The sequence below is a fragment of the Lytechinus pictus genome, chromosome 5, assembly GCF_037042905.1.
Source record: "Lytechinus pictus isolate F3 Inbred chromosome 5, Lp3.0, whole genome shotgun sequence".
NCBI lineage: Eukaryota > Metazoa > Echinodermata > Echinoidea > Temnopleuroida > Toxopneustidae > Lytechinus > Lytechinus pictus.
Window position 1 is genome coordinate 41,324,224 of NC_087249.1, and position 27,787 is coordinate 41,352,010.

Here is a 27,787-nt window from a genome sequence, read left to right on the forward strand (position 1 = left end):
TTTCTGTGTTGTTTATCCAATGTTCTTTGAATTCGTAATGAGGAACCTTTATTTACAAGCATTGATTCACTTAGGTCTCCTCGTCTTCCTTTAAAATTATTTCTTTTCTGTCTTAAGCTGTATAATGTATTTAAAAACAATGTTTTCTGCATACTCTGTTTTATGTATACCTGTATGTTTTATCATGTACTCTGCTTATTGTTTCATACACACTTGTATGTTTGTCATGTATTCAAACTCAAAAGTTGGAAGACAAATAAAATGAACTTATGAACTTATAAATCTGGAATTCCCCAGGTTTGAATGAGAACATGGAACACAATGAAATATCGGTCAACCTGTGGGGAAAACCCACACTATTGCCCGACTATTGTGTCTGACGGTTTTCAGTGTCTGACTACGTAAAGTCAGTTTACCGTGTGCATGCCCTATTCTTCCTTCAGAAAGAGCCAAAAAATATTTCGAGAACTAATCGAACATTAATTAGCGAAATCTTCACACCGTAACTCGCTATAGAGACAATGGACAGTCATCAAGATCTCAAATCGATGTACGCAAAGCTCGTAGAGAGCCTCAACTGTCCTATCTGCCAAGGAGTTCTTAAAGACGCCAGGGATCTAGAATGTGGCCATACATTTTGCGTGGCATGTCTAGGAGAGCTTGTAGCTATAAAAGGTATGTAGGCCTTTCAATCTTCAGAAGTATGGTGTTGATATGATAGTTATGATTGTAAACTAGTGCACTTTAACTTACCAGACAACTAGAGCTTGGGCAACCGGGGGTCGCAAAATTTAAATAGGGTCCTGGGCGTTGCCCTTCCCCCAATTTCTCAGAAATTATAATTGCGAGGTAGCGTTTTACGATACAACTAAGTAATTTTGTTGTGGTAATGACAGTACGTTACTTATATACCGAGTAAAAGTTGTAAATCACCTTCATGAAGGAGTGCATGCAGCGACCATCCGAGGAATTTCGCTACAAATTCATTTGGCACAAAAATTCCTATGACCCCAAAATCAGACACAAGTAGGCCTACCATGTGCTATAGTTCTATGCCTTTCTTGTGTTTTAGCACCCCCCCCCCCTTAAGAGAGAGGATGAAAAGGGTCTCTTTCTAGTTCCCCTTTTTGTGAGCCACAAGGCTCGCTTGCAGTGTGTCTCGGGGAAAAAAAGGGGAGCGAGAAGAATGTTAAATGGAGATGCATAAAAGGGTTTAAATTCTATTCCTAATATGAATAGGTTTGGGTGTTTCTTGGGAGAGGGGTCTAGTTATACCTCAGTCACATTTGCTCTACGGCGGCCGTATGGCCATTGAAAACAGCCGTTTTATTCGTGTTTATTCAAACCACCTTTATATAGCAGGTACACAAATGTTAAAACGGCTGTTTTCGACTCGCCGTACGGCCGCCAGAGAGCAAATGTGACTGAGTTATTATCGCTATATTTCAATTTGTCGTCGTCATCATCATCATCATCATTCAACTGTTGCTTTATTATTAAGGTTGGACATCTTACATCCAATGCTGTCTCTGCCAGAGGAAGACGAGTTTTCCTTCCGGCGGTGTAAACGCTCTGAAACAGAACTACAAACTCAACTGTATCCTGGACGAACAGGCGTCCATCTTGACGAAAATGGAAGCTCCGGACGTAGCCGTTGCTGTAACATCGGGACAGCAAGATTCACCAGAAGCACCACTGCAGATCTGGGTGCGTGACCTCGAAGGCAAGTCGCAGTCCTTTCTAGTTCGCACGTCGGACACGGCAGACGCCCTCAAGCAACAGGTCGAGAAAAAGATTGGCATTCCACCCAATGTTCAGCGTTTGATTTTCCGGAGCAAGCAGCTCGAAGGCTCGACCACTTTGGATGAGTACGGCATAGGGCTACATTCTACCATCGAGCTTACCATTCCTCTTAAAGGGGGAAAAGTGATCCTATGAGCACTTCATATATCATCGGATAGTGTATCGTAAATAAATGGGTAGTCTAATTTTTGTCATTTTTTAAGGATTAATACTAAGATTTCCCTACATTACCCCAATAAGTATTGATTTTTCTGCTAAACACTGTCCCAATTTTCCTTTAAAAATCTGGATCAAACTGGCATACCAGGGTCAGGGGCCTTTCTATTCCCGACCTATTTTTTTTCTTTAGAATGTCAATATTATTTTTGTTATTATTCATTGAGAGGGGGCGAATTGCCTGTATAGCGGTAACCTTTGAACTTTTTTCTAGGCAGAATTTTTTTGTAAACCACTGCCCACCTCCAGCCATCACCCCCCCCCCCCCACCCTTTCTCCATCCCGATACCAGCCAAGTCTGCTTCCACCCTGGTCAGAGGAGAGTTTTTGGTCTCGATTATAAGTCTTGTTAATCATGTTAATGTCTGATTGGGGGGGGGGGTATTCAGACAAATATTATCTGGCAACAACATGATCAAGAATGTTTCAGAATTGAGGGGACTTTTGATGATATCTAGCATGGTTGGTAGCAGACCCTACCCCAGCCAACAATACCATGCGTCCCACTAAAAAGGAAGCCAGTTTTAAGCGATAAATTTCACAATTATTAAATATGTTTTTACTATAAATTTGATACTCTTGGCAAGAGTAGAATCTCGATCTTCTCTCATTTTGAAACCAACAGCTTAGCAAATGGTTCACGTAAGGCAGACAACAAAGGCATGTCAGAAACGATTTGCGCAGAAATCTGAATCCACTCTCATATCAGGGATCAGTGAGAGAAGCTTGACAAATATAAAAGAAATGCTAATGAGCCAATCGTCGAATACGCACAGTCATTGTATCACGAACAAATCTTGTCCAATTTTTTGCGCAACCTGGTTCATTAATGCATGATGTGTTTGTCTCATATTAAGTATCAAAATAAAAAGGAATACTTGTAGTATATATGTGAGAATGAAATATCATAATTCATTTGTCTTTGAATTAAAAAGACATGGGAATCTGGTTTCCTTTTATCTGGCATCAGCCACCTATGCAATATTCATGTCTTGCCCTCCTTATCCTTATTTTGCAAGTATAAATGTGCTCATTTTTTCACAGCATTGTTGTAAGTAGACTTCGTAATATTTGGTTGTAAGATATGTAGATCTACTACTATTTAGGATTATGTAATACTTTTGTGAGCATCACATTTTTATCCACACTTATTAACTATTTTGAACAAAATTTTCGTTTCAGCTGAAGTCCTTTGTTCATTAAAGGAATTTTCTCTTTTTGTTTGTTTAATCGTTGTTTATTTAATGCCAAATTGAAGGCCATGCCCGCTCCTAGTTTTGATTTGGATGAAAAGAAAATAATCAAACAAGTTAAAATAAAATAATATCGCTGAAAAAATTCATCAAAATCGAATAGAAATTAAGAATGTTATGGTAATTCAAAGCCCTTTAAAGTTTGCATAATTAAAAAAAAATGTCATGCGTTATACTGATGGTATGCAAATGAGGGAAGTTAAGGGAACCAAGGACATCACACATTACATTTACTTGTCTTTAAGATTTTATCGGGTTAAACGTGTATCATTTTATCTTCTGTAATAAAATCAATATTTGACTCCTCGAATATGCGGAAATGCCATTTTCGATACTAATATTGCCAAAAATAATCATAGAAATAAAAATTCGATTTGATATCATGCTATGTAATATAAAGAGAAATAGTGTTTACACTATTACACATGTGGTGCTTTGGACTGCTTGAGAATTTCAGTTACATTTTTCAAATCATTTGGAGTAACTTTCATATTGCACATCCAGGTTTGATGAAATTTTCATATCATCGTTCGAGTTTTCGGGACTGGGGCAGTGGCATAACCACGCCAATGTGATAACTATAGAAGAGAAAATGGTATACCCATGGTCCTGGGAAGCTCCCCCGTGATTTTTGTATGGGGTGCTGTGGGTGTTATACACCAGAGGCAGCACCTCTGGAAATCATGTTGGTATACTGATTATGATATGTAGTAATTTGACCAAAATGACAATTTTTGAGCGAAAATGGATATTTTTCATCTATTTATTATTTTTTTAACTTTTTTATCTTTTTTTTTGCCAATTGTTTTCTTTCAAAACCAGCACCCCCTCTTCAAAGATCGTTTCCAGGCCCCTGGGTATACTCAGTTTGGATTCATCAATTTGTAAACATATTTAAAGGAATGTATGCCATTTCCTGTCGTGTTTTTTTTTTTGCTCGTTATTCTAGGCAACACTTTGATGATTATTTAATCTATTACCAACATGTTCTATTCGTTTGTTTTTTTAGGGGGAGTTGCAATGAATGTTTAGTACTTTTTGTTTAAAATTCATAAATCTAAATTCCATTATATCTGTATAAATTTTGAACTTTTGTTGGAAATTAGAAAAACTGACAAGCGAAAAGAAAGCAAAGAAAATGGAACAGTTTCTGGAGCCCTTCTTTAAAAAACCTCATACAATAATCTTTTGCCTTTCCCAAAAAGGCATTTAAGATAAAATACAGTGCAGTAAATACATTGAAGGAAACATCTAAATGTTATTTTAGATACACTTTACTGATTGACAAATAATCCATTGAAATTGCACGCCAAAAACGAGTTCCACGATAGAAGTGCACTCCATATCAAAACGGACTGATAGCAATCTCAAAAGAATCATAAAAAAATGGGAATTTTGGATTAAAGACTTTCAGTACACCGCGTGTCTCTTCGTAGATGAGACCAGAGATTCGTTTGACTCCACCTCTTCTTGCTAGACGGCGGATAGAAAGTAGAAAGCTATCAAGCTTGATTAACCTTTAAAAAAACGTCGACCCCCCCACTCCAAAATATGAGATAGCCGGTTATAATCAGTGGGGAAAACCTTGAATATTGACTTTATTTGGGGGGGGGGGGCTCCAGAAATGTAAGCTTGCATTCTTCTGTATCCACCCAATTATGACTAATTTGCTCTACACTCCATCGTGTATATATATAGACTTTTGTTATGCTTTTTATGATTTTTATGAGAGAAACGATTTTGTACTATGAAATAACTAAAGTTTCTCTAATAAATTAATTTGTTATGATCTGATGGAGATCGATCCTCCTGATTATTATTATTTTTTAATTTCAAATACGTTTCACATAATGAATTGAAAAAGCAGTAGTAATCATATTACATCTAGGCCTACTGAAAATAAGCAAAAATCTATTAATGCCATAACATTATTAACTTTAGATTTTTATGAAATCTATAGTGCTATTATATGTTCGTCTAATTTTCTCCATTATTTTTTTTCAAATCGAATTGATTTGGGTTGCCTTGTGCATTAGAACATTAATCTTTGTTGAACAAGCAAAAAACAAGATGAATAAGCAACATTGATTGAACCTTGTTCTAAAAGATAATTTGTGATATTTTGTATGTCTACGTGATTTTTTTAAATAACAAAATTGGAATCTTAACGAAAAAATATATAAACTTGTTATCAATACTTTGCTTGGCGATATTGATTTTGTAAATTTTCTACTCAGGTCTAGTATGGTATGCTCAATGATGATTAGATTCCTAATTTCCTTCATAAATTTGGTTGAATTATTTACAATGTCAATGATATTATACACCTTAGATTATATTTTATTGTTATTGTGTTGTCTATAGGATAACTATTCTCATTTCATCGATTCCTCAAAAATTGAATATGTTATCTTTGAACAATTTTTGTATTAGTGATAATTCTGATTTTAATGTTATTGAATTCTTTCATTACTTGTATGGAACCTAAGTTACACTTTTATATTTTATGTATACATTTGTTAACAGGACCATGTTGAAAAACAAGTCAATCTGAGCTTGTTATCCTGTATAAAGATATTTTAATAAATAAATAAATCATTTAACAGAAGGCAGAGCAAAAGGAGTTATGGTATAGAACACAATAAATGTGAAGTGAAGGATGATACGAATTAAGGTCAGGCCCCCGTAACTCAAAGCTCAGCGATGGATAAAAAATATGAAAGAACACTTCTGATTGATTTCTGGGCCCCGTCTTACAAAGAGTTGCAATTGATCCGATCAATCACAACTATGGAAAGCCAGCAAAGTCAACATATAAAATGCATGTTTGTTAAAAACAATTATAGATATGAATGTATATCCATAAATTCATTGATTTCTTGACAATTTGTTGTGTTCTCTTTTGTTTACAGAGGACATTTTGCAAATTTCCTGTAGAAAAAATTATGACACTGATGGATTTCCATAGAGTTCCGATTGATTGGATCAATCATAACTCTTTGTAAGACGGGGCCCCGGTCAGTATTTTGCAGCAAATGCGCATGTAGCATTGATCTTGATTGGTAAGTTCATTTAGCGATTGATCGCCAATCTTTGTGTTACGGAGCCCAGATTAAATTATTAGTCAGTAGCGTAAATGAGCCACATGTAGTGTGGTGCAAATTTCTATAAGGCTGTGAGCGAGCGAAGTGACCAAGCAAAAAAAAAGGATCGTTTCAGTCCAAAATAGTTATTAACGTAGTATTCAGAAAATAATATCATGCATCACCCTTTTCCTTCCCTTTTCTCTTTTTTTTTCTTGATCGTAAAACACTAGTGTTAGACATGGTTAGAAGTGGAGACTGAGCAAATATATTAATTGAGCTGAATAGGAGAAAGAGGAACCGATCAACATATTTAACGAGGACAACTTCGAGACCTTTGATAAGCTTCAGGGCGAGATATCACATCATAAACACATACATACTTCATATTGAAAATTATTTTCTGCTTCTTTCGCCTCTCGGATTTTGCACACTCCAAATAGACAAGACTTTCCACATTGTTCATGTTGTTAATTATAATTTGTCATTTAATTAATGATAGGGCCATAGCCATTAAAAACAGATCGAAATCATATTGATGACCTCTGTTACTCACGAAAATAACCTTTACTGGTTCGACCAGAAATCTTTCATGTATCCCCATGTATTTGATGTTTGTAATCATATACTAAATGCCCGAGACAAAGCAAGCATAATTCATTGACACTAATAACGAACATTCTTCACATTCCACAAAAAGCCATGAATACAACATTAATTTTGTACGAAATTAAGGCTTATTTTCTCAACCAACTGTTCTGCTTTTTGCCATTAATATAACACCGATATACATGATTTTGGATGGCACTTACAATATTATGTAAAGTTCAGGTTTACCACCAAGGTTGGAATAAATTGTTATTTTGGTTCTAAAAATATTTCCCTTTCTTCCACATCCAGTTACATTGAGGTAAAATACTATACTTCGTATTACAGTGTTTACTATACATGGTTATATTTACTTATGAAATATTACATGATTGTAAATTACCTTTTCAGGCCAGTGTATCGAGTCTTCATAACTTTCTTATTCTTAGTTTCGTGGGCAGCTTTATGAAACACACAATGCCATTTTTGCTCATCAGTAGCATTCAGCAGCACCAGCCTTCTCATCGCACAAAACTCTGGGGCCAGTATTGGGAACTCCGGTTCAACCTTATACCACTTGACCTAAACCACGGTCTAAGTCTGGGCTGAAATCACGAGAAGCTATACGCATCACATAATAAACCATAATTTTTATATGTTTTTTTCATTAATCTGTTCTGTTATATCCGATGGTATTATCGTGAAGGTGTCGAAGTTCTTTACCAGTGGGTATGATTTATCGGGAAGAGATGATTGCGACTCCATCATGTATTTCACCTGCATCTATTCATCTGAAAAGAAAAGAATGAGAGTAAGGTGGCTTTCAAAACAAATTTATTTATCAAAAGGACGATTTTTTTTTAATCTTCAAGTTTTTCCTAATCTCAATTTTGATCAATTAATTTCCAGTCATCCTTGTCAAGTTGATTTTACTTTCGCACTCACTTTAAAATAAACGCAAGTTGTGCATGGTAAGTTTCTTAGATTGAGTTCATACAGAATCCAATAAAATGACCACCCAAGTGTCCGTGTGTATGAATAATCGAGTAATTCCTGAGAAATTAAGCATGGTATTCCATCCACACGTTGGTACTTTTCCAAGCAACAATGCACTGTCCCACGCGTGTGTTAGTTTTTCAGCTTAGATGACATGATTTCACAAAGTTCAGTTGATGTAAATGTACCAGATCTAGATCTATAATGATGCAATGACAATTAACCTTGATTTGACATACTTGTGAAATTAATGTCTACTGCAACTTCATACAATCTTTATATATCTTGTGACCTAAATAACACAAGCAATGTAAAAACATGTTTTTTATGTTATTTCATCCACATCATGCAGTCAAATGTTATTCACAATCACAATCTTTTTCCTGAATACCCGAACAAAATCACGTATATTATTTGTTTTATATTGGATCAATGTTGTATGATTAGTATTAATTATCTCAAAAGCATTTTACCGAGACAAGCGCCGCACATGATGGGGCAGTGTGCATCTATGATGGGCACATTCCCGCATTTACTCAGCGTTCGGTTTGTACATAGACGTGAGGTTTGAACACATGGTTCTACAAGTAAAGAAAAAGAACATCAAGTATAATTTATTTTTTAGATAAAACAGTAGAAAATACAAATTCATACATGTTTGAACAGTCAGGGAAAATATTTACTTTCATTTCGTAAATAGATTCATTTCCTTAGTACTTTTAAATATCAACTATGGAAATGAAATTTATTCCACACCAATTAATTGACAAATTTATTTAACATACTAATAAATCTTCCTACCCACCCATCTACGCTTTTATCCTCCTATACGCGTTTTCTGTATTTTGTAAATCCATCTGATTTATCCATCAATCTCAGTCAGTCAATCCATCTATCTTTCAAAGTACATATCAGTGACTAAAATGAAACAGTCGCTCAATTATCATTACACTGTATGATTGATCGATATTGATTCATAGAAAAAAAAAATGTAACTCACTTGAGCAGTCGACGCCATACCAGTCAGCGGAGAGACACGAACAGGTGCAATCTGCAGGATTTAAAGTTCCTCCATTCAGGCAAGTTAGATTGCATTCTGTGTGCAGAAGGAAAATAAAATGTGTAAGGTGCAGTTGTATACCATACATTTTTTTACCTAGAAGGCAAAATGCTACTTTATACTACTACTACTACTACTACTACTACTACTACTACTACTACTACTACTACTTCTACAACTACTACTACCACTACTATAACAGTTATGGTGGTAGTAGTAGTAGTGGTGGTAGCAGTAGTAGTGGTGGTAGTAGTATTAGTAGTAGTATACTACTACCACCACTACTACTGCTACCACCACTACTACTACTACTACTACTACTACTACCACTACTATTACTACTACTATTACTACTACTACCACTACTATTACTATAGGGCCATGCTTCTACTACTACTACTACTACTACTACCACTACTACTACTGCAACTACTACTACTACTTCTATTATATACTGCTACTTCTACTACTCCTACATACTACTGCTACTCCTACAACTACTACTACTACTACTATACAGCAAAAACTACTACTACTAGTAGTACTTCTGCTGCTACTATACGACAACCAATACTGCTACCCATAGGCGGCGGAAGCGGGGGGCGGGGGGACGTGACCCCCTTAATTTGAGGTGGGGGACGATCCCCCTAAATTTTTTGTTGATAACCCTTTTTTTTTTTTTTGCTTGTCAAATAATTCCTGAAATTTTGGTTGATAACCTTTTTTTTTTTTTTTGGCTTTTAAATTTTTTGTGGTGGTCCCCCCCCTATTTTTTTGGGTTCCGCCGCCAATGCTGCTACCACCACCACCACCACTAATACAACACCACCCTTACTAATATAATGATGATTGGAGATCCTTTATAATGATTAATTAAGAAAGAAAACTTCAGTATGTCTTGAGACCACGGCTCAGTGTTCAATTATTGTAAAACACGAATTAAAAAGGGTCGTCGTTTAAATACATTTGTTAATTTGGCATATGTCAATTATGGTAAGGTTTAATGAAGAGATAAACAGTTCTTGGCAAATATATAGCTGTTGCTTTGTGACATGGCAAGTCTACCCGAGACTTCGCGTGCCTATATCCTCAGCGGTGATCGTATTATGGAATGAAGATTCAAGACGATGTATACCTGAATGAATCGGAAGACTCAGTTCCACAGAGCAAATTCTTTTTCTCTCAAAATCGCGTGTCTTCAGATTTAGCTTTTTCCTGTAGGTATAATTTCTTATCTATTGGACATTAGTAGGATAATATATAAATTGCCTTACAACCCCTGATTTACCATCGCACGTATCTCCGCTCCAAGGCAAAGGACAGTAGCAGCGGCAGATGCCATTCTTGATGAATTCAAACCCAGAAGCTCGGGCGAGAATACCATTGTGTTCACACGATGGATATCCTTCGCATTCTGAGGAAAGGAATATTTTTAATTCAATCAATAATATTCAAATATTAAACAATTCATAAAACGTTGTGTAAAAGTGGTGCTATCTTTCTATATTGCAAACGAAAACTTGTGTGTATATTCAGAGCCGAAAACATTAGAACTTGAGTATCATAAGATTTTATGTTAAAGATGCAAATTGAGCTACATTGTCGCTAAAAGTTTTTTGTATTAATAATTAAACAAAAAGCTTAAAAGGGCAATATTTCCTTTTTAAAATAGGGTTTTTTTTTATTCTGCACGAGTCATTTGGGTAACATTGAGGCACTAGGCTCTGGGGAATAACATCAAAGAATCTCCAAGCCTGAACTTTTTAAGTTTTAGTTTAAAAAGTTTCTCCAAGATAATCACTAACTCTTTTAACTCTTTATCGGCACTCAAACTCTTATATGTTTTAATGTGACATGGATACCCTTTCGTTATTCTGTTGATCATTGAGATCCGTTGTGAGTGCCGGGGCAGATTCTGGAGACCTTTGAACTCTCTCTTTCCCATTTTTCTCCTTCTTTTTACATTTTCCCATTTTTTTTTATTTAACTGGTTTTATGCTGAAGTGGTCATATTGTTTATTTTTCTATACTATCTACAAAAATTAGGAGGTTACAAGCTCCGTTTTTTGTTGCCTCCTCAATTTCTAACCTGTTTATAATTTTCTTTTAAATTATGATTATTGTACATAGAATTTTTCTATATGTTTTCCTACTTTGATTGTACGAAAAAAAATGTAAATGTTGGAATGGAAATAAACGAAATGAAATGAAATATGAAATTAAATATGCTGATAATTAAACCTATAGGCTTAACCCTAGTCTAAACTATAATATAAAACCACACTTTTATAGAACGCTAGGCTTCTTCGATATTCGTGGCAATTATAATGTACCAATTAATTTAATAAAATTCATAATATTTTTATATTTTACTATTCTTCCCATTTCAAGGCTCAATTAATAATTTGACAATTTTTTGCTGCAGGATAATAATAATCTTCAATTAGTGAAAGGCTTGACAACTGCATGGCACTTCATACAAGTGTGGTCTAAGTTAACCAAGATTTAACTAAATCATGGTCATGATCGGTAGGATGCGAAAGATATTGTATGTTTGAATTTGCCAGCGCCATAATGAGGCTGCGATGAATGCAAGGAATGCTCCTCAGGGAGTGGAGATTGTGCACTTTTGTGAGGGATTGAAATGAATCCAATGACCGGGGTAATAATATGCTGTAAAGCGCTTTGAGACATTCTGGGAAAAGCGCTATATAAAAATTGGCAATTATTATTTTTTTATGGTTATCAGAATTCCATCCATTGATCCTTTACTCTTACCGCACTCTGGACAATACACCACACACTGACTTGGATCGGTCGGGTGTATCGGATCATAGGCAGGCCAACAACTAGACTCCGTAATCGGGCACACACCTATTAAAAGAAACCACAATATGAAATCAACCGATATCAGTATTAAACTGGAAGAGGGGTTTATTTAATACTAGAGATCGGCACCACGGTAGATACAATTCTTTTTACTCAACATGGGAAAGTATCTTTGAGTAAAAAATTTATAGTAATATCTTCAGTAGATATGAAACTATCGGCCTCCATGAATGCAGTAAGATCTAGGTCCTACAGGTTGACGCATTGTAAAAATGATACATACACACGACTTCATTATAAGATCAGGGCCCCGTCTTACAAAGAGTTACGATTGATCCAATCAATCGTAACTCATTTGTACGGAAATCCATCAGTGTCATATTTTTTTTCTACAAGAAATTTGCACAATGTCCTTTGTAAACAAAGAGAAGCACAAGAAATCAATAAATGCATGAATATACATCATAGCTAAAAAATATTTTGAACCAATATGCATAACAGATGTTGACGTTGCTGGCCATCCATAGTTGCGATTGATCGGATCAATCGCAACTCTTTGTAAGACGGGCCCCTGAATATCGTATTTACCCCGTCATTATTTTGCTATTCTTGGTCCACTTAGTACACACGCGCACCCTCAACTACACACACACCCCTCGCACGCACACACATACTGATATTATTTCATTCTTACTTTCGCATAGAGTTCCTTTGTAGCCCGAGAAGCAGACACATTCACATGTTCCTTCGTCCAGGAATCCATTATAATTGCAATGCATTCCCTCTCCTAGTTTGCAAACTAAAATGTACAGAAGAAAAAAAAACGGTTGATTACATTTATAAATTGGGGCAATTCAATGAAATAATCGACTGTTTTGTACGCCCAACTTCAGTTTAGAAACAACGCAATGATAATTTGACAGGTTTTTTTTCAATGGGAACTAGAAAAAGAAAGAAACGAAAAGAGGTTCTTTTTTTCTTAAACGGAAAAGGCTGGGAGAATACGACATGACATGCATCCATGATATCACCCTTGCAAAAATCAGGTATTTATTTCAAAGGGGGTAAATGAGAGGTACAAAGAGATAAAAACCCACCATCTTCCTCGCATCTTCCTGTTGCTACGTGTAAATTGAAGCCTTCGTGACATGAGGTACATCTGTAATCACCAGGAAGGTTCTCACATCCATCACAGACAGTGTCCCCTCTCTCGCATTCATCGATATCTAGAGAGGATGTAGAAGGAAAGGGCCGTTTAATCAGGGCCCTGGTAACGATTTTTTTTTTAATGGGGTGTTGGTTTTGATTTTAAAAAAAAAGACAAGCTAAAAAGGGGGTTTTCACTCCGAAATGAAGGTCATTGAGGTCAGAATAACAATTGAAAAGCAAACATAAAAAGGTTTTCACTCCGAAATGATTTTGATCAAATTTCTAAATTTCAGTGCACCAACCTGAACTCCAGGGGGTGCTGCCTTTGGTGTATAACTTACTTATACGCATGTATATGCTGTTTTGTTTAATTTGGTGCAGAAATGATTAGATTTCCTAGCTTTGCCTGAATTTAGCCAATATGATTTCAGTATATATATCAAGTTCAAGTTCAAATTTATTCAAACCAATCAAGAACAAGAGACATATCACATAGTTTAACAAAAATGAGAATACATGATAGGTTTGGTACCCCATAGAAGCAGAGCTTGTGAGAGGGGCCCCTTATAAAGTACATTACAACAATAATGAGATGAAAAAAATATTTACAATGATAATCTAAAGAGTAAAATAAGAAAATACATACAAACACAACAGGCACACACACACACACAACACACATGGTTTATCAAGAATCAATTTAAGATATTTTGTAATCTTTCAAATAAATATTTTCGACATGAATTTTTAAATATGGGCAGTGTTGGACTGGATCTAAAGTTTTGTGGTAACTTATTCCATTCTTTTGTACAAACTATCACAAAAGAATTCAAAGCAGTATTTGTTCATATCTCATTAAAACGAGAATGTGCTCCGTTTTATTTCTGAAATTAGATCGTTTTCGATATGAGAGTATAAAGCAAATATCATCTTTTGGTTTCAGCGGATAAGGATAAGAATAACTATCACTTTCTCCGCCATATGAATGGAGACGCCAATATTCCTCAGCTTCATTTCGGAAAGATAGCCATTCCCATATGGCCTCGAAAATGACAGTTTGCTCCATTATTCACTAATTTGCTTGTCAGGATGAAGTACAGATATGCGCATCAATCATTCGTCATCTATTCACCGTACTCACCTTCACAAGTTACTTCATTGAAGAAATAACCGGCATTGCAATTACACGTGCAGCCAACGGGGTCGTAAGTTCCCTGTGCGCCACAATTGTACACCACGCATTCCGTCGTCGTTTCGACCGGCGTTGTCGATTCGGGTGTTGTCGACACTGTCGACGTCGGTTCCTCGGTTGTCGCCGTTGGTGGTTGGATGGTCGGAGCTGCGGTTGTCGTGGTCTTTATGAGGTCGGCATCGTGGCGGCCGATCTGGAAGAAAGGTCCACAGCTGTGTCCATCGACGTCCAGTTCGAAACCAGGCAAGCAGGTGCACTGGTAAGAGCCTTCGGTGTTCTCACAGTTGTGCTCGCACAGGTTCGGATCGCCCAGACATTCATTTATATCTGTCGACAAAATGAGAGTCAATGAATATCTCAAATTAAGTTTTTCGGAAAACGATAATTCGTGTCGATAGAGTTTCATTTTATCCAAACTGTTGATTACTTAGCTGTGAATTTTGCAAACCATGGATTGCATCAAAACAATTTTGATACCATTACGAAGTTATGAACTCGTTATGAAATTTCGTCACACTATTGATTCCAGTAAGGTGCATTTCTTGAATAAATTCATCAAAATCATTATTACAGTAAAATCATCACAAATGCCAGAAATAAAGAGGGAGAGAGAGAAAGAAAAAGGGAGACATGTGAGGAACAAAGGTGACGGTAATTGTAATTAATCTTAGAAATTAAGTTTAGCAGAATGAAAGAGAGAATAAGAGAGAAACAAGGAGGGGAAGGGCTTTATAAGAAAATGACATAAAGTTGAAACAAGTAGAACGCCTCTGGCAGTCTCGCCTGCATTACGCAATACGATATAGCAGCAGTGCTGACTTTGAAAACAGCTATTAAATTATTATTTACAAAAGAAAACACTCATATGCTAATAAAATACTATGTCCATTGACCCAACATGACCTTTGACCATGATCATGTGACCCAAAATCATTCATACTTGATTATCCTTATGTCTGTTTCATGAACTACATGTGTTGATCCATAAACTTTCCAAGTTATGATGCCAATTCAACAAATACCCCCAACACAGGATCTTTAGTGTTAATCTATCGCCCTTATATCCAAGTTTCATGAACTAGGTCCATATACTTTAGAAGTTATGACATTTCAAAAACTTCACCTTGGTTAAGATTTCGATATTGATTCCCTCAACATGGTCTAAGTTCATTGGCACTAAATGACCTTTGACCTTAGTCATGTGACCTGAAACTCAGGCAGGATGTTTAGTAATACTTGATTACCCTTATGTATAAGTTTCATGAACTAGGTTCATATACTTTATAAGTTATGATGACATTTCAAAAACTTAACCTTGGTTAAGATTTCAATGTTGACAACGCCGCCGTCGGAAAAGCGGCGCCTATATAGTCTCGCTCTGCTATGCAGGCGAGACAAAAATAGGATAAGGTTGGAGGGAGGGAGGGGTAGTTGGGAGGAGAAGGGAGATGGGTAAGCAAGGGAAAAGAAGATGGAAGGAGGAGGGCAGAGGAAGGGAGGGGGAAGGGGCCGGTCGGGCACGGAAATATGAAAAAATACATAGATTGAAGAGCCGAAGAGTCTCTAGGTATAACAGTGTCTAACCCACTGACAGGGTCACCCTGGTAAAATAAGACGTAATACATAAAATAGATTAGAAGGGATAAAATAAAAGAAATGGAGAGACCTGCGTGGAATTTAAGGAAAGAAAGTAAGGTTTTAAAAAGCATAAACAAAAAACCAAAAGAAATCTCTTACCGTTACAAACGTCAAGAGCTGCATTGGCCTCGTATCCTGCTGGGCAATTACAGAAACATATTCCTTCATCGACATTAACCACTGCCCAGGCAGGGTTACCACACTTTAAGATGCACACTGAAAATAAAAACAGAGAATATTTCAAATCAATTTTTAAGGAACATTTGAACGGATGTTCTTTTTTTTCAAGAGCTAGTTCAAAATATGGGTATCAAGAGTATATATCAGAATGATATTGGCTCCACAGGTCAAATAATTGTTTTTTTTTTCATTGATTCCATTTTGGGGTCAGTTTGTGTATAATTTTTACTAATGATTTTTATAATGCTTGGCCTTTGATATTGGATGCAGCATGGCAAAAAGATGTGAAAAATGTAACGTGTGGTATGGACCTTTATTCTCTTGTTAAATCTTCTACTCCCTCACATTCATGAAATTTCGTAAAGTTGTGACCATGCATTATTTTGTTTAGTAACTCGTCTTCTTCATGATTTCACTATTTACGCACGGGTAATCAATACATTCTTTAACAATTCATTATGAATTCATTGGTTACCGATAATATTTATACAAATTGATTGCAAGATATAAAGTGCGTTGAGAAAAAATACAATCATGAAATTTTGTTATCGTAAGTATCAATACGATCAATGCTGGTACTTCCTTGAAAATATAAACTGTGTTAGTGAAAACGGGTCCTGCATGACTTACCAAACTGATCATCTTCACAATCGGGGTGGTCACATGTACATGTACAAGACTCCGAGTCGTAATCATATACACCCTCGCAAGTATCGCTATATAGACAGTCGCAGGAATCGTCGCTCGTGCTGCATTCCGGATCTATAGTTGACAGACAAAACATGAAATAATTACCAGGCATTTACGATAAAGTATTTATAATTCAAATTGATGAATCCATCGATGTTGTTGTTCCGCATCGTATTCGTCGTCATAACCACACTGCAAAAACTACGATGTTGTTTTAACACCAGCCCGGAATCTATATATGTCCACACCAGAGAAGTATTAAAACAACACAAGTTTGGAATCAAACCGATGCTGTTTTAATACTAATTGGTGTAGTATAAACACCTATCTCGTGTTAGACCAAAACGATACTGGTGTTGTTTAACATTTATCTTGTGTGGACATATATAGATTCCGGGCTGGTGTTAAATCAACACCTGAGTTATTTATTGAACTCTCCATTTTCATCATAATCCTCATAATTACCAAGATCAACTTAAATGTCATCACCACCACCACCATCATCTTCATCGTCGTCGTCGTCATCATCCTATTCTTCTGTTCTCTTTCTTAATTTGATCATGATAGTCACCTTCGATCCGCACCTTTTTCTTATTCTAATCATCCTATTTCATCCTCCTCCTCCTCATCAGCATCATCATTATCGTCACTATCCCCCCAGGCTCCCACTTTTATCATCAACACCATCATCATTTTCTTCAGAATAGAAGTATATTTAACTTCGGATTCTTTCGGGGGGGTTCGTGATACCTTGGATGTTGTCTCGTAGAACCTTGTGATGACGCTTATCTTATTAAAAATGATATATGCATGTATTTATGAACGAAATAATGTTTCTCATGTTATTTTAACGGTAAAGTAACGGTATGGTATCCTTTTGCTCTTTTCATAAAGTATGAAATATTTCTGATACATCTTACCGCACATGTCATATTCATTGTTACACCAGCCAGTATTATCAGGACAATCAAGACATGGAGTACCGACAGTGTACGGGTTGGCATCATCTAAGTTTCCCCTGTAACCAAAAAAAAAAAGAAAATTGGAACCATTAAGAGTTGAATCGGACAGGATAAAGTGTGTTAACTTTATTTGTGATATGTCAATTTGCATTCAGGAAAATGTAAAACCGTCGCCAAAATAATCAAGCAACGAATGTTTCATACAATTTGCATTCTTTAAAATAGATCAGTTTTCGTGATATACGCCATTAATTAATACCGTGGTAGGAGCTGACCTTTATGATACTAGGAACAAGTCACAGGGACTCGGTTTGCCAGAGAGTAACCAATTTATTCCGACCTTAAGAAATATCACTAAAAAGAATCCACTATTAAAAACTAGAGAGTTGGAAATATCACTTGCAATGCAACAGTCGATATATGTTTGCGCGTATATCAATAACCCTATTGCAATGTGTAATTAACCCCCCCCCCCCATGCTGTGGCATTGGGAACCTTTCAGAAGTTAAATTGAAATATCTTGTACCTTAACAAATCGATAATTTGAATTTAATTTGGCCTTTAAGTAATACGAACGATCCTAGAGGAAAAAAACAATCTCAAAATGGATTTTTAGAATTGAAGGCTTATTTAGTGACAAGCGACACCAGCCCTTTATCTAAACCCCATCTCTTTTCCATAACATACCATAAAGTTAATATGTAATGAAAGTAATCTTACACAGGATAGTAGTTGCATTTCCAGTAGTAAGTATTTGCCAAGACACGGTCTGAGTAAGTATCAACGAGAGAGCTACATAGAGTGTGTGCACAGCCAATGATCTCCATCGGCCCCCATGTAAACTTTAAAAAGAAAAATAAAGAAAAAGATAGAATTTATATAATGCTGCATTCTTAGAGCCTTACACACACACAATTTGAAAAATTGAAAAAGAGCAGATGGGGCGGTCGCCCTCCTGCCACCTTCTCCCCAACCCTGGCGCCGCCGTTGGACACCCCCACCCCCAACACACACACACACCCTCATACAAACGTTTCCCTATCATTCACAGTAAAAAAAAATGGCACATTGTTTGGTGGTGAATAGGACAATTAAGATGATGATGGTGGTAGTGGTGGCAATAATTGGTGGTGATGATAATGATGATGGTGATGATGATGATGATGATGATGATTTTTTTTTTCTTTCATAGAAAGATTTTATTCAAAATCAAACACGAAATCAATTCAAATTACAGAAGAATCATGAAGCGAACATGTTTACAACAACTGTACATGCGTACTATTATCTATTGATAAAACAAAATTATGATGTTTTTGACTAAGAACCCTTTCAATTTCACAATAGCGTTTCAATACGTTCTTAAAAGAACTAAAACACAACCGATCTCCCTTACAACGTGTCGAAAAAATAAAATATTTAGCGTAAAGAATATAACGGTTTACAGTAGAGTATTGAGCGTCAGGGCAACCAAACAAAAATAAATTCTTATTCAAATACACGTCATTGTTCAAAAAAGATGTTTGGAAGTTTTGAATGAATTGTTGAGTTACAAGGCAGTCCCAAAACAGATGTGAAATGCTTTCAACAGAGGAAGAACAAAATGTACATAAATTAGATTCAGACAAGCCAATATCGTAAAGATGTTTGTTAACCCCCATTATCCGATTGAAAAGTTTATATTGAAAGTAGCGAAGTTTTGTTGAAAGACAGCATTTAAAGGGAATCTTATACAATCTATTCCAATTATTAACCGGTTCATTTAAAATGGATGCCCATTTTGTTTGCGAAATAGGGGACTTTAAGATTTTATCAACAGAAATTCTATGGATAAACTTGCATACCTTAAAAACATCATTTAAATTATACAACAAATCTTCTTGAGTTGTTCTACTCTCAACAAGATGTTGACGAAAATGTTTCCATTCATTGGGTATTGCAGAAATCAATGAATAATATTCAAGAAAATTACAATTAATTTTGTATTTGATGATGATGGTGATGATGATGATAATGGTGATGATGGAGATGTTGAAAAAATAATCAATTTGTCTTTCTGGCCCTAGTCAAAATAAAATGCATCATGATCAAAACAAATACGGGAAGATTCCACTTTTCGACATCACGTCATAACATTTTAATACGACAGGTTTTCATCTTTATTTAAAAGAAAAACGATTCCCCATGTTTCCTTAATGGAATCGAAATTACCGTAATATAAATTGATTACATTAAGACATCTGAAATTCTTGAGAACTTTCGTTACAGAAATTTACCAGTTTGTACATCCTGCAAAAGATGTCATCTCTGCTACATGTATCCTGTTCATAATCGTAGCTGTCTTTGCCCAAGTACATCCACATATCTACCGCATCAGCCAAATCAAAGGTAGGTTTCTGTTAACAAAGAAATATGAATATTTTCAAACATAATATTAATATGATAAAGAAACAATTCACCTTTCGTCATGTTCACAAAGATATTGGCATGGTTGGGCTATAATATAGAAATAGAGTATTGATTTCATTCATTTTATGTGAGGTTGAGTTCAAGTACATACTGTATATCACTTGTGTAATCATCGATTACTATTACAAAATTGGTTTTCATTACATGATAATTACATAATTATAGATGTTTATGAAGAACTTCTCTTTTTAAAAATCAACGGACGTCCAAATAATTTATTTATTTCATATTTATTTTTTAAAGTCTTTATTACTTTGTACTGAGCTCCTATGTTATAATTAGCCGAGTAAGTTGCGTTTATTTATAAATAAACGCAATTTACTCGGCTAATTGCTACACGAAATCATGTTGGTATATGAAATATACATGTATTTGGGGTAAATAAGTGTACATTAAGAAAAACAAAATATTCAGTATACTCAGTATGAATTATTATCGAGAACGACTTACCCTAGAGATGCCGGTAAATTGAACCACCTTCCCATAATGCCCTGTTTCTGCTGGTATATCGATGACGTACGTGCAAGACTCCACCTTTGTCTTTGCCGCCACGTAAAGTTCATGATTCCATATCTGAATGTATATTTAGTGGGGGTAAAGACAGAAGATATTGAATTGAATTGAATATAATTGTTCCACTTTCACAACAAAAAATATTATGAATATATAAGGTATATATTTTAAACATAGCATTTGAAAACTATCAAAGCATTTAACAAAATAATTAAATCGGGGAGCCTTAATAAAAAAGCAGAGCTTGCAGAAAGTTAGGCTCCTATTTGGGAGAAACATAAGAAGCGATATGATGTGAATACAGGATTATTCATTACATATTAAGGTACCTTTTTACCAGAAATGGGATATTAGAGGAATAGAAATGATTTGAAGAGAGGAAGATCAAATGGAAAACGGACAATAAAAGAAGCGAAAAATAAGAAATCGAGGATGAAATAAAGAGATTATAAGATAAAAAACGAAAAAAAATTATTTTTGGCAATCGACTGTTCGATCCAACATTGTACTTTTAAAGAGGTATAACTTGCGCTGGTTTATTTTCATTTGGTCTAATGCCAATTCGTCCAATTACCAACTCGGGTTGGTCTACAGCAGTTCGTCCACTATTCACAGGCCCGTATTCTGAACTCGGTTTAAATTAAACCCTGGTTTAAAGTTGTGTTTTAACTATATGGAGAGCCAATTGGGGCACAAATCCCTAAGAGTACACATCCAATTTACTAACTAATATGACACCCAAATTGTCTGGGAATGATAACTTAGGTATTTTGAAGCATTTTTCTTGTAAGTGTCCATTCAATGTCTGGAACAGATGGCCATTTGGAACCGCCCATTTAACTTAACTTTATAAAGATTGTTAATTCTATCACTCCCTGTTTCCTATTTCAAGTTTCAAGTTTCAAGTTTCACAACGATTGTGCACGTCAATAATCTGTTTCCCTTCTTTCTTCCATTTTTGTTTTCATTTCATATTTCATATCACTGTTTCTCATGGCCCTGGGAAGCGGGAATGCTGGGGGTGCTGTAGCACCCGCAATATTTACCTGGGGGAGCTGCGTGCGTTTTTCTCCATAGTCAGCACCCCCTGAAAATCTGACAGGTATGTTAAATAGCAGGAAAAATCACCCTTATTTTGTCGTGAAAACCCCCCCCCCCCTTTTTTTTACTTGTAAAATTTCTCGTGAACAAAACGACCTTTATTTTGTGAAAACTTTTTTTTCTTTGTCAAATTAGAACCAGCATCCCCCGGTCGAAAAAATCGTTCCAATTAGGGCCCTATGCTTTCTCCATTTCATTATTTATTTCAGTCTTCATTTCCCCTCCTTTAATCACTCCTTTCTTTAATCCATTCTTTCTTCTTTCCCCAGAACAATAAAATCAATCAATATTATGAATATAGGCCTATTCCGGATACTTAATATACAAATGTATTCTGATGATAGATTTATGATACCCAATGAAGATATAGATCTAATACACTAGAACTAGAACTAATATAGATCTATATATATATATATACATATATATATAACATTGCATATTTAGCTTTTTAATTCGAATTTATTATAATAATAAACACAGCATTTATTATGCGCCATCTATCTAGTAAACTATCTCGAGGCGCAGAGGGGTGGAGGGATTACGAAATATGTTTGCTTGTGTGGGTGTATGGTCAGATCAAATTTCATTAACATATTCAACAAAAGTAAGAAGAAAACAGAAAGGATTTTAAATACTTTTTATAAATGCTTCGATTTAATTGTTCAGATCCTCAGTGGAAGAGCATTCCAGAGAGATGGAGCTGAAGATGTCATTTATTATAATGTAAATCTAATTTAACTCACCACTTTGTTCATGTTTGCGGCAGACGGTTCAACTTCTGCACGACCTTCGTTATGTTTTAGCAGTAGCTCATCGATTTCGTCCTGGGGCAGCTCGGGCACGCCAGCCGCGATGTCCGCGTATCCAAACTCGTTGTCGTGCAATGCTTCCGTATACCATGGCGCCAAAATCAGAAGAAGCAGACGACATACCACAGGATACTTTCCCGCCAAAATATGTATCGCCATGATATATTAATAATTCTGTTTTCAAATGTCTCGCTTCCTATTTGTCTTGGAGAAAAGGTTTTTGATTAGTAATACAGCATATGAATTTGCCAAATTGAAAGAAAAGTTGAAGATCGAGCTAAAGCTAACTTATAAGAAAAGAAATAAATTATGTAGTTCTCGACAGCTACGCCTCCATCTCTGCAGACGTGAGCTCGAATGCTTCCAAACCCAGCTCATTTAACACGCTAAATGATTGAAGTCACGTCGGCACACTCTGGAATTAGATAGATTATCTTTGAAAAGAGGGAGGTGATTCACTCTCGGATTGTTGTTTTTTCCGCATGCACACAATGGGCTATAATATTAACATTCTCCTTATTGGAAAAGAAAACCATTAAGGAGAAGGGGACAAAGCACTTATATTTGCACGGTAGGCCTAATGAAAGTGGGTGGGGTATGCCAATTAAGAGCCAACTTTTCAAGATAATCCAGATACCAGCGTTTTAACAATTTGACATCGAAGCGATGCTATCCAATTGCCCGATGTAGCAACAAAAGAGATTAGTTTATCCTTCTATTGATGATCAAGCATAATCGCTTCATAGTAAAGGGAGATTCGATTTGTCCACATCGGATTAACTTTAACGACGTAAAAACTGGAATGTGTTAGGGAATGTGGCTCGTTTAATGACTCCGTTTAGGGGATTTCTCCAAGAATTTGGGCAAAACGCTAGCGACCATTCATACGTGTAAGGTTCTTTTTAATAGATTAGATCCCGATCACTATGATGTAAACTAATTAATGAATAAAAGGGCCACTGACCAAACACTGGGCGTTGTGGCGTGCGCCTGTAATCCAAGCTATGCGGGGAAGTTACAAATTGATGCAGAGGTTCGAGCTCTGGTCACGTCTTTCGGATGGTGACGTTAAAGGTCGGTCCCAGACGTAAATAATCATATCTGATTGATACACGTCTGACAAAACTCAAATACACACACACACACACACTGAACTTGACTGCCTTTACCATTGCCATGAGCTCTTTTCATCTTCTTCTGATATAAAATTTGTTTTGGGTTAAATTTTGCTACAAATAACGAAGTGTATAGTGCTATCATGCATTTTTTTCTTTTTCATTTTTCTTCTTCAAATGATTTCCTCCACAATTATGCAGGGTTAAAACATGTGTAAAACAGGGATAACACTGGGTCATTTTTAGATGGAAGATAAGGCGATCTAAAGAAAGCGTTATTTTTTTTCCTCATTCATTGTAATCGAAATATTACTAAGAATACCCAACATCTCTTTTTGTGCTATCTTTTCCCCTTTCTTTCCCTTATTCCTTCATCTTTTCTTCCTATTTTGTTCTCTGTTTTAGTTTTCTTTTTGTCCCACTACTTGAAAACAATCGTTGGGACAGACACCCCTGCCACCCCCCCCCCCCCCCTCCTCCATCGCCGGTCGCATTTCGCTCCCCGGTGTCACCCTTGAAGTAATATAAATTACAAACTGGTCATGCTTGGCGTAGTGTTTTTTCTGTATTATTGATAAAATCTACGGAAAATTTAAAGTGCCATCGACTTGTGGAGATGTCGAAATAACGACGTTATATAATAGCAGAGTTAGGGGTGATAAGACTCCATGGGTTACAGAAGAATTCATTGACCTGTCAAGAAATCGAGACAGACTCAAACTAAAGGCAGAACAAAGTAGGTCATCTGCAGATTGGAAGCAGTATCGTTCAGTTAGAAATCACGTCAACAACCTGCGCCAAACACTAAAGAAAGGTTATTACCAGAGTAGTATCTTAGAAAACAGAAACAACTCTGCCAAACTATGGAAAGTATTGAAAACCTTGACAACATGCATGGGCGGAAATCCCAGGGGGGGACAGGGGGGACGTGTCCCCCCTATTCAAAATAGTAGGGGGGACACAGTATCAAATGTCCCCCCTACTATTTTTGGTCTTTTATGATGGTAAGAAATACATCATTCTAAATCGAAATAAAACATGTATTTGGGGACGAGTTGGGACGAGATGACCTTATTCTTTTGAGATGATAACCTTTTATTTTGCTTGTCAAATTTTCCCGCCCCTTGTCTCCTTAGGCGGACAAGGGGGCCGAGGGGCCCGCCCCCCCCCCCCCTCTTGGCGGAGCAAAAAAAGGGAAAGAAAGAAGGAATAAAGGAGGGAAAAGAGAGGAGAAAAAGAAGAGAAGGACGACGAGTGCATAAAATAAGATTGAGGGGAAGACTTGGAAAATAAAAAGAATCTTTTGTGCCACTATTTAAAATTTTCGCTCGCGCTTCGCACTCGCATTGCCTGTTAGGTGATTTACATATCTTGTTCAATATGGAGCTCGAATGTCAAGTTTGGAAGTCAATATACAAAACATATTTCACCTCGGAAATCGAACTTTCATTATTTTGTGTGATTTACAAATTGTAATAATATTCGCAATATTATATTCGCAATATTTTTACACAATTAATTTACATGTAATGCCATTCTTCTCATTCTTCCTCTCTTTCCCGCTCTCTCCATTTTCGAACTTCTTCCCTCTTTATTTCCCTTTCCTCTCTCACTTTCTTTATGTTTTCTTTATCTTTTCTTGGATATCAGTCTCTATATCCATTGTCAAAATATCTATCCGACTGATTCCTATGTTTATTGTGTATATTTGTATATAATTTACAAGTTGTTTCTTTTTTCTTTTTTTTTCTTTTTGACGAAATACTATTTTGTTTTTGTTTATTTGCTTATATTCCATGCATTGTATATTTGTCTTGTATCATTTTGTACTTCTTGTTATGAACAAAATGCTGGCAATTGCCAGTGAAGTTCTAATAAATTCAATTCAATTCAATTCAAATTGATTTTTAAAAATTGCTCTGTAAAAATGTCAGTTTTATGGTCTGAATATTAACATTTGCTGCTTGCGCTGCGCGCTCGCAAATTTTGATTTATCAGGTATCTATTATTTTCGTGTATTTCATAAAGTTTTCAAAATATCCCTTTTCAGGTCTGATTGTTAAGACGTATCAGCTAGCGCGCTGCACGCTCGCATTTTGATTGGCGAGTTATATATGTTTCAATATTGATTATACAACAAACTACTTAAAATCCCCTTTTCATGACAGTTTATCACAAATTTTATTTGAAAATATATTAACTGATGCATCTTATTTATAATTACAAAAGTGAAATGTCCAGTTTTATGCCATAATATCATCATATATTGCGCCCTCATTAGGCATTAATAAATATGATATTAAATTAATAATAAAATTGTCACTTTTGTTTCATCTCGCTTAGCAAGAGGAATATAGGAAGATAGTCATCATTTTCATATGATGACATGTCGTAAGGATGTCCCGGTCCTATGTCAAAACTCAGAGTAATAATAATAAAAATATCAACTCCTTTTTAAGTGCGATCCATATCCACCTTACAATTTTTCTACAAAGTGCTTGAAATATAAAGCTGAAATTGACTCTTTTTTCAAATCGGAATATCAAAGTTTCCTGATTTTCATGATTAAAATGTATTTAGAATGCCTAGATTCTAGGTCTAAATATGAAACACGCGCGCGCATGTTTATTCAGATACTCAACTTGTTCTCCATTTAAATAATTATCCAGTTTCAGATCACAATATCAAAAAATTTCTGCTCGCGCTTTGTGCTCGCATTATTAATGTAGGAGGACCCCATATTACTCATCCTTTTCATGATTTACAAAATATGAACAGAGTGGCCCATTTTTAGGTCTAAATCTCGATTTTTTTTTTCTGCTCGCGCTTCCCGCTCGCATCAATTATTAAATTATATAGCTATCCTGTTCACGATTACAAAAACTGATTAAAATTTTCCATTCTTTCTTTAGAAAGTTCAATATTTTTCAGCTCGCGCTTCGCGCTCGTATTTTTTGATTGTCGAAATATGTAACGCCTTCATGGCTAAGTGCAAGCAGTCCTTAACCGTTACCTTTTCAACAGGTACCAGTTCAAAACGTATGTAAAAATTTCTGCTCGCGCTTTGAGCTCGCATTATTAAAAATTAACCTTTTCATGATTTACAAAACATGAATAGAGTGTCCCGTTCAGTAAATATTATAGGACTAAATGTCGAAATTTTCCGCTAGCGCTTCGCGCTCGCATCAATTGTTTACTTATATACTGTACCTATTCTGCTTGAGTTACAAAAAGTGCTTAGAATTTCCATTCTTTAGGTGAAAATGTCAAAAAAAAATTAGCTCGCGCCTAGCGCTCGCATTATTTGATTGCTAAATGCTACTTTAAAAGGTATCTTTTCCAACAGTACATTTCTGCTCGCGCTTTGCGTTTGTAGTAATTATTGAGTTGCTTACACATCTTTTTCAGGATAACAAATATTGCCCAGAATGTTCAAATTTTAGGAAAAAATGCATAAAATCTCCAAAAAATTAGCTCGCGCTTCGCGCTCGCATCATATACATTATGGATTATGATATTATATATTAATTTATAAGAATAAAGCTAAGAAGTGACTAATGAGGACTCCCCTTCAAAGAAAAACAAAAATCATCTTCGAGCTGCCGATCGGGGAAAATATGGCTGAAACAAATTTCCGCCCCCCCCCCCCCTATTGGCGAAGGCTTGATCCGCCCCTGTGTCCCCCCTACCTTTTGGGAGAGATTTCCGCCCCTGACAACATGTGATACTAAATTTGCCACAGACCAGCTCATTGTAAATGGAGATCAAGTGTCTGATACCCTTGACATGGCCAATGAATTCAACACATACTTTTGTTTCTGTAGGTGCCAGATTGGCTTTATATTTTACCACAGGGGTAGAATGTAGTATCAACGAGTTACTTACCAGTATAACTAAGCCTACCCCTGGTACTAAGTTTGTCTTTGAACAGGTTGGGGAACAAAATGTATCAAATATCATGAAGAAACTGCAAACATCCAAAGCAAAGGGATTGGATGGTCTTGATACTGTGCTTCTAAAAGCAGCCTCTCCTATAATTTGTACTCACCTCACTTCACTCTTTAATCGCTCACTAGATTCTGGTTTCATCCCCGATGAATGGAAACATGCTAAAGTCACTCCCATTCACAAGGGGGGT

The 27,787-nt window shown here is 36.0% G+C and overlaps 2 protein-coding genes across 2 annotated transcripts; one reads left to right on the plus strand and one right to left on the minus strand.

Moving 5' to 3' along the window:
• Window positions 1–429: 429 nt before the first annotated feature.
• LOC135154303 (E3 ubiquitin ligase TRIM40-like) lies at window positions 430–2,031 on the plus strand. Its single transcript, XM_064100397.1, has 2 exons — window positions 430–675; window positions 1,502–2,031. Exons 1-2 carry the CDS (start codon window positions 522–524, stop codon window positions 1,936–1,938), a joined length of 591 nt encoding a protein of 196 aa, XP_063956467.1. The 5' UTR covers window positions 430–521; the 3' UTR covers window positions 1,939–2,031.
• Window positions 2,032–6,822: 4,791 nt separating this feature from the next.
• LOC129261988 (fibrillin-1-like) lies at window positions 6,823–27,700 on the minus strand. The gene is made up of 16 exons (XM_054900014.2): window positions 27,535–27,700; window positions 22,469–22,738; window positions 20,559–20,681; window positions 19,916–20,035; window positions 18,360–18,481; window positions 17,598–17,695; window positions 16,618–16,749; window positions 15,907–16,023; window positions 14,119–14,496; window positions 12,926–13,054; window positions 12,523–12,627; window positions 11,778–11,873; window positions 10,288–10,413; window positions 8,940–9,035; window positions 8,413–8,520; window positions 6,823–7,734 (listed from the first exon to the last, which is right to left on the minus strand). The coding sequence occupies exons 2-16, from the start codon at window positions 22,691–22,693 to the stop codon at window positions 7,727–7,729; spliced, it is 1,983 nt and encodes a 660-aa protein (XP_054755989.2). The 5' UTR covers window positions 22,694–22,738; window positions 27,535–27,700; the 3' UTR covers window positions 6,823–7,726.
• Window positions 27,701–27,787: the final 87 nt, after the last annotated feature.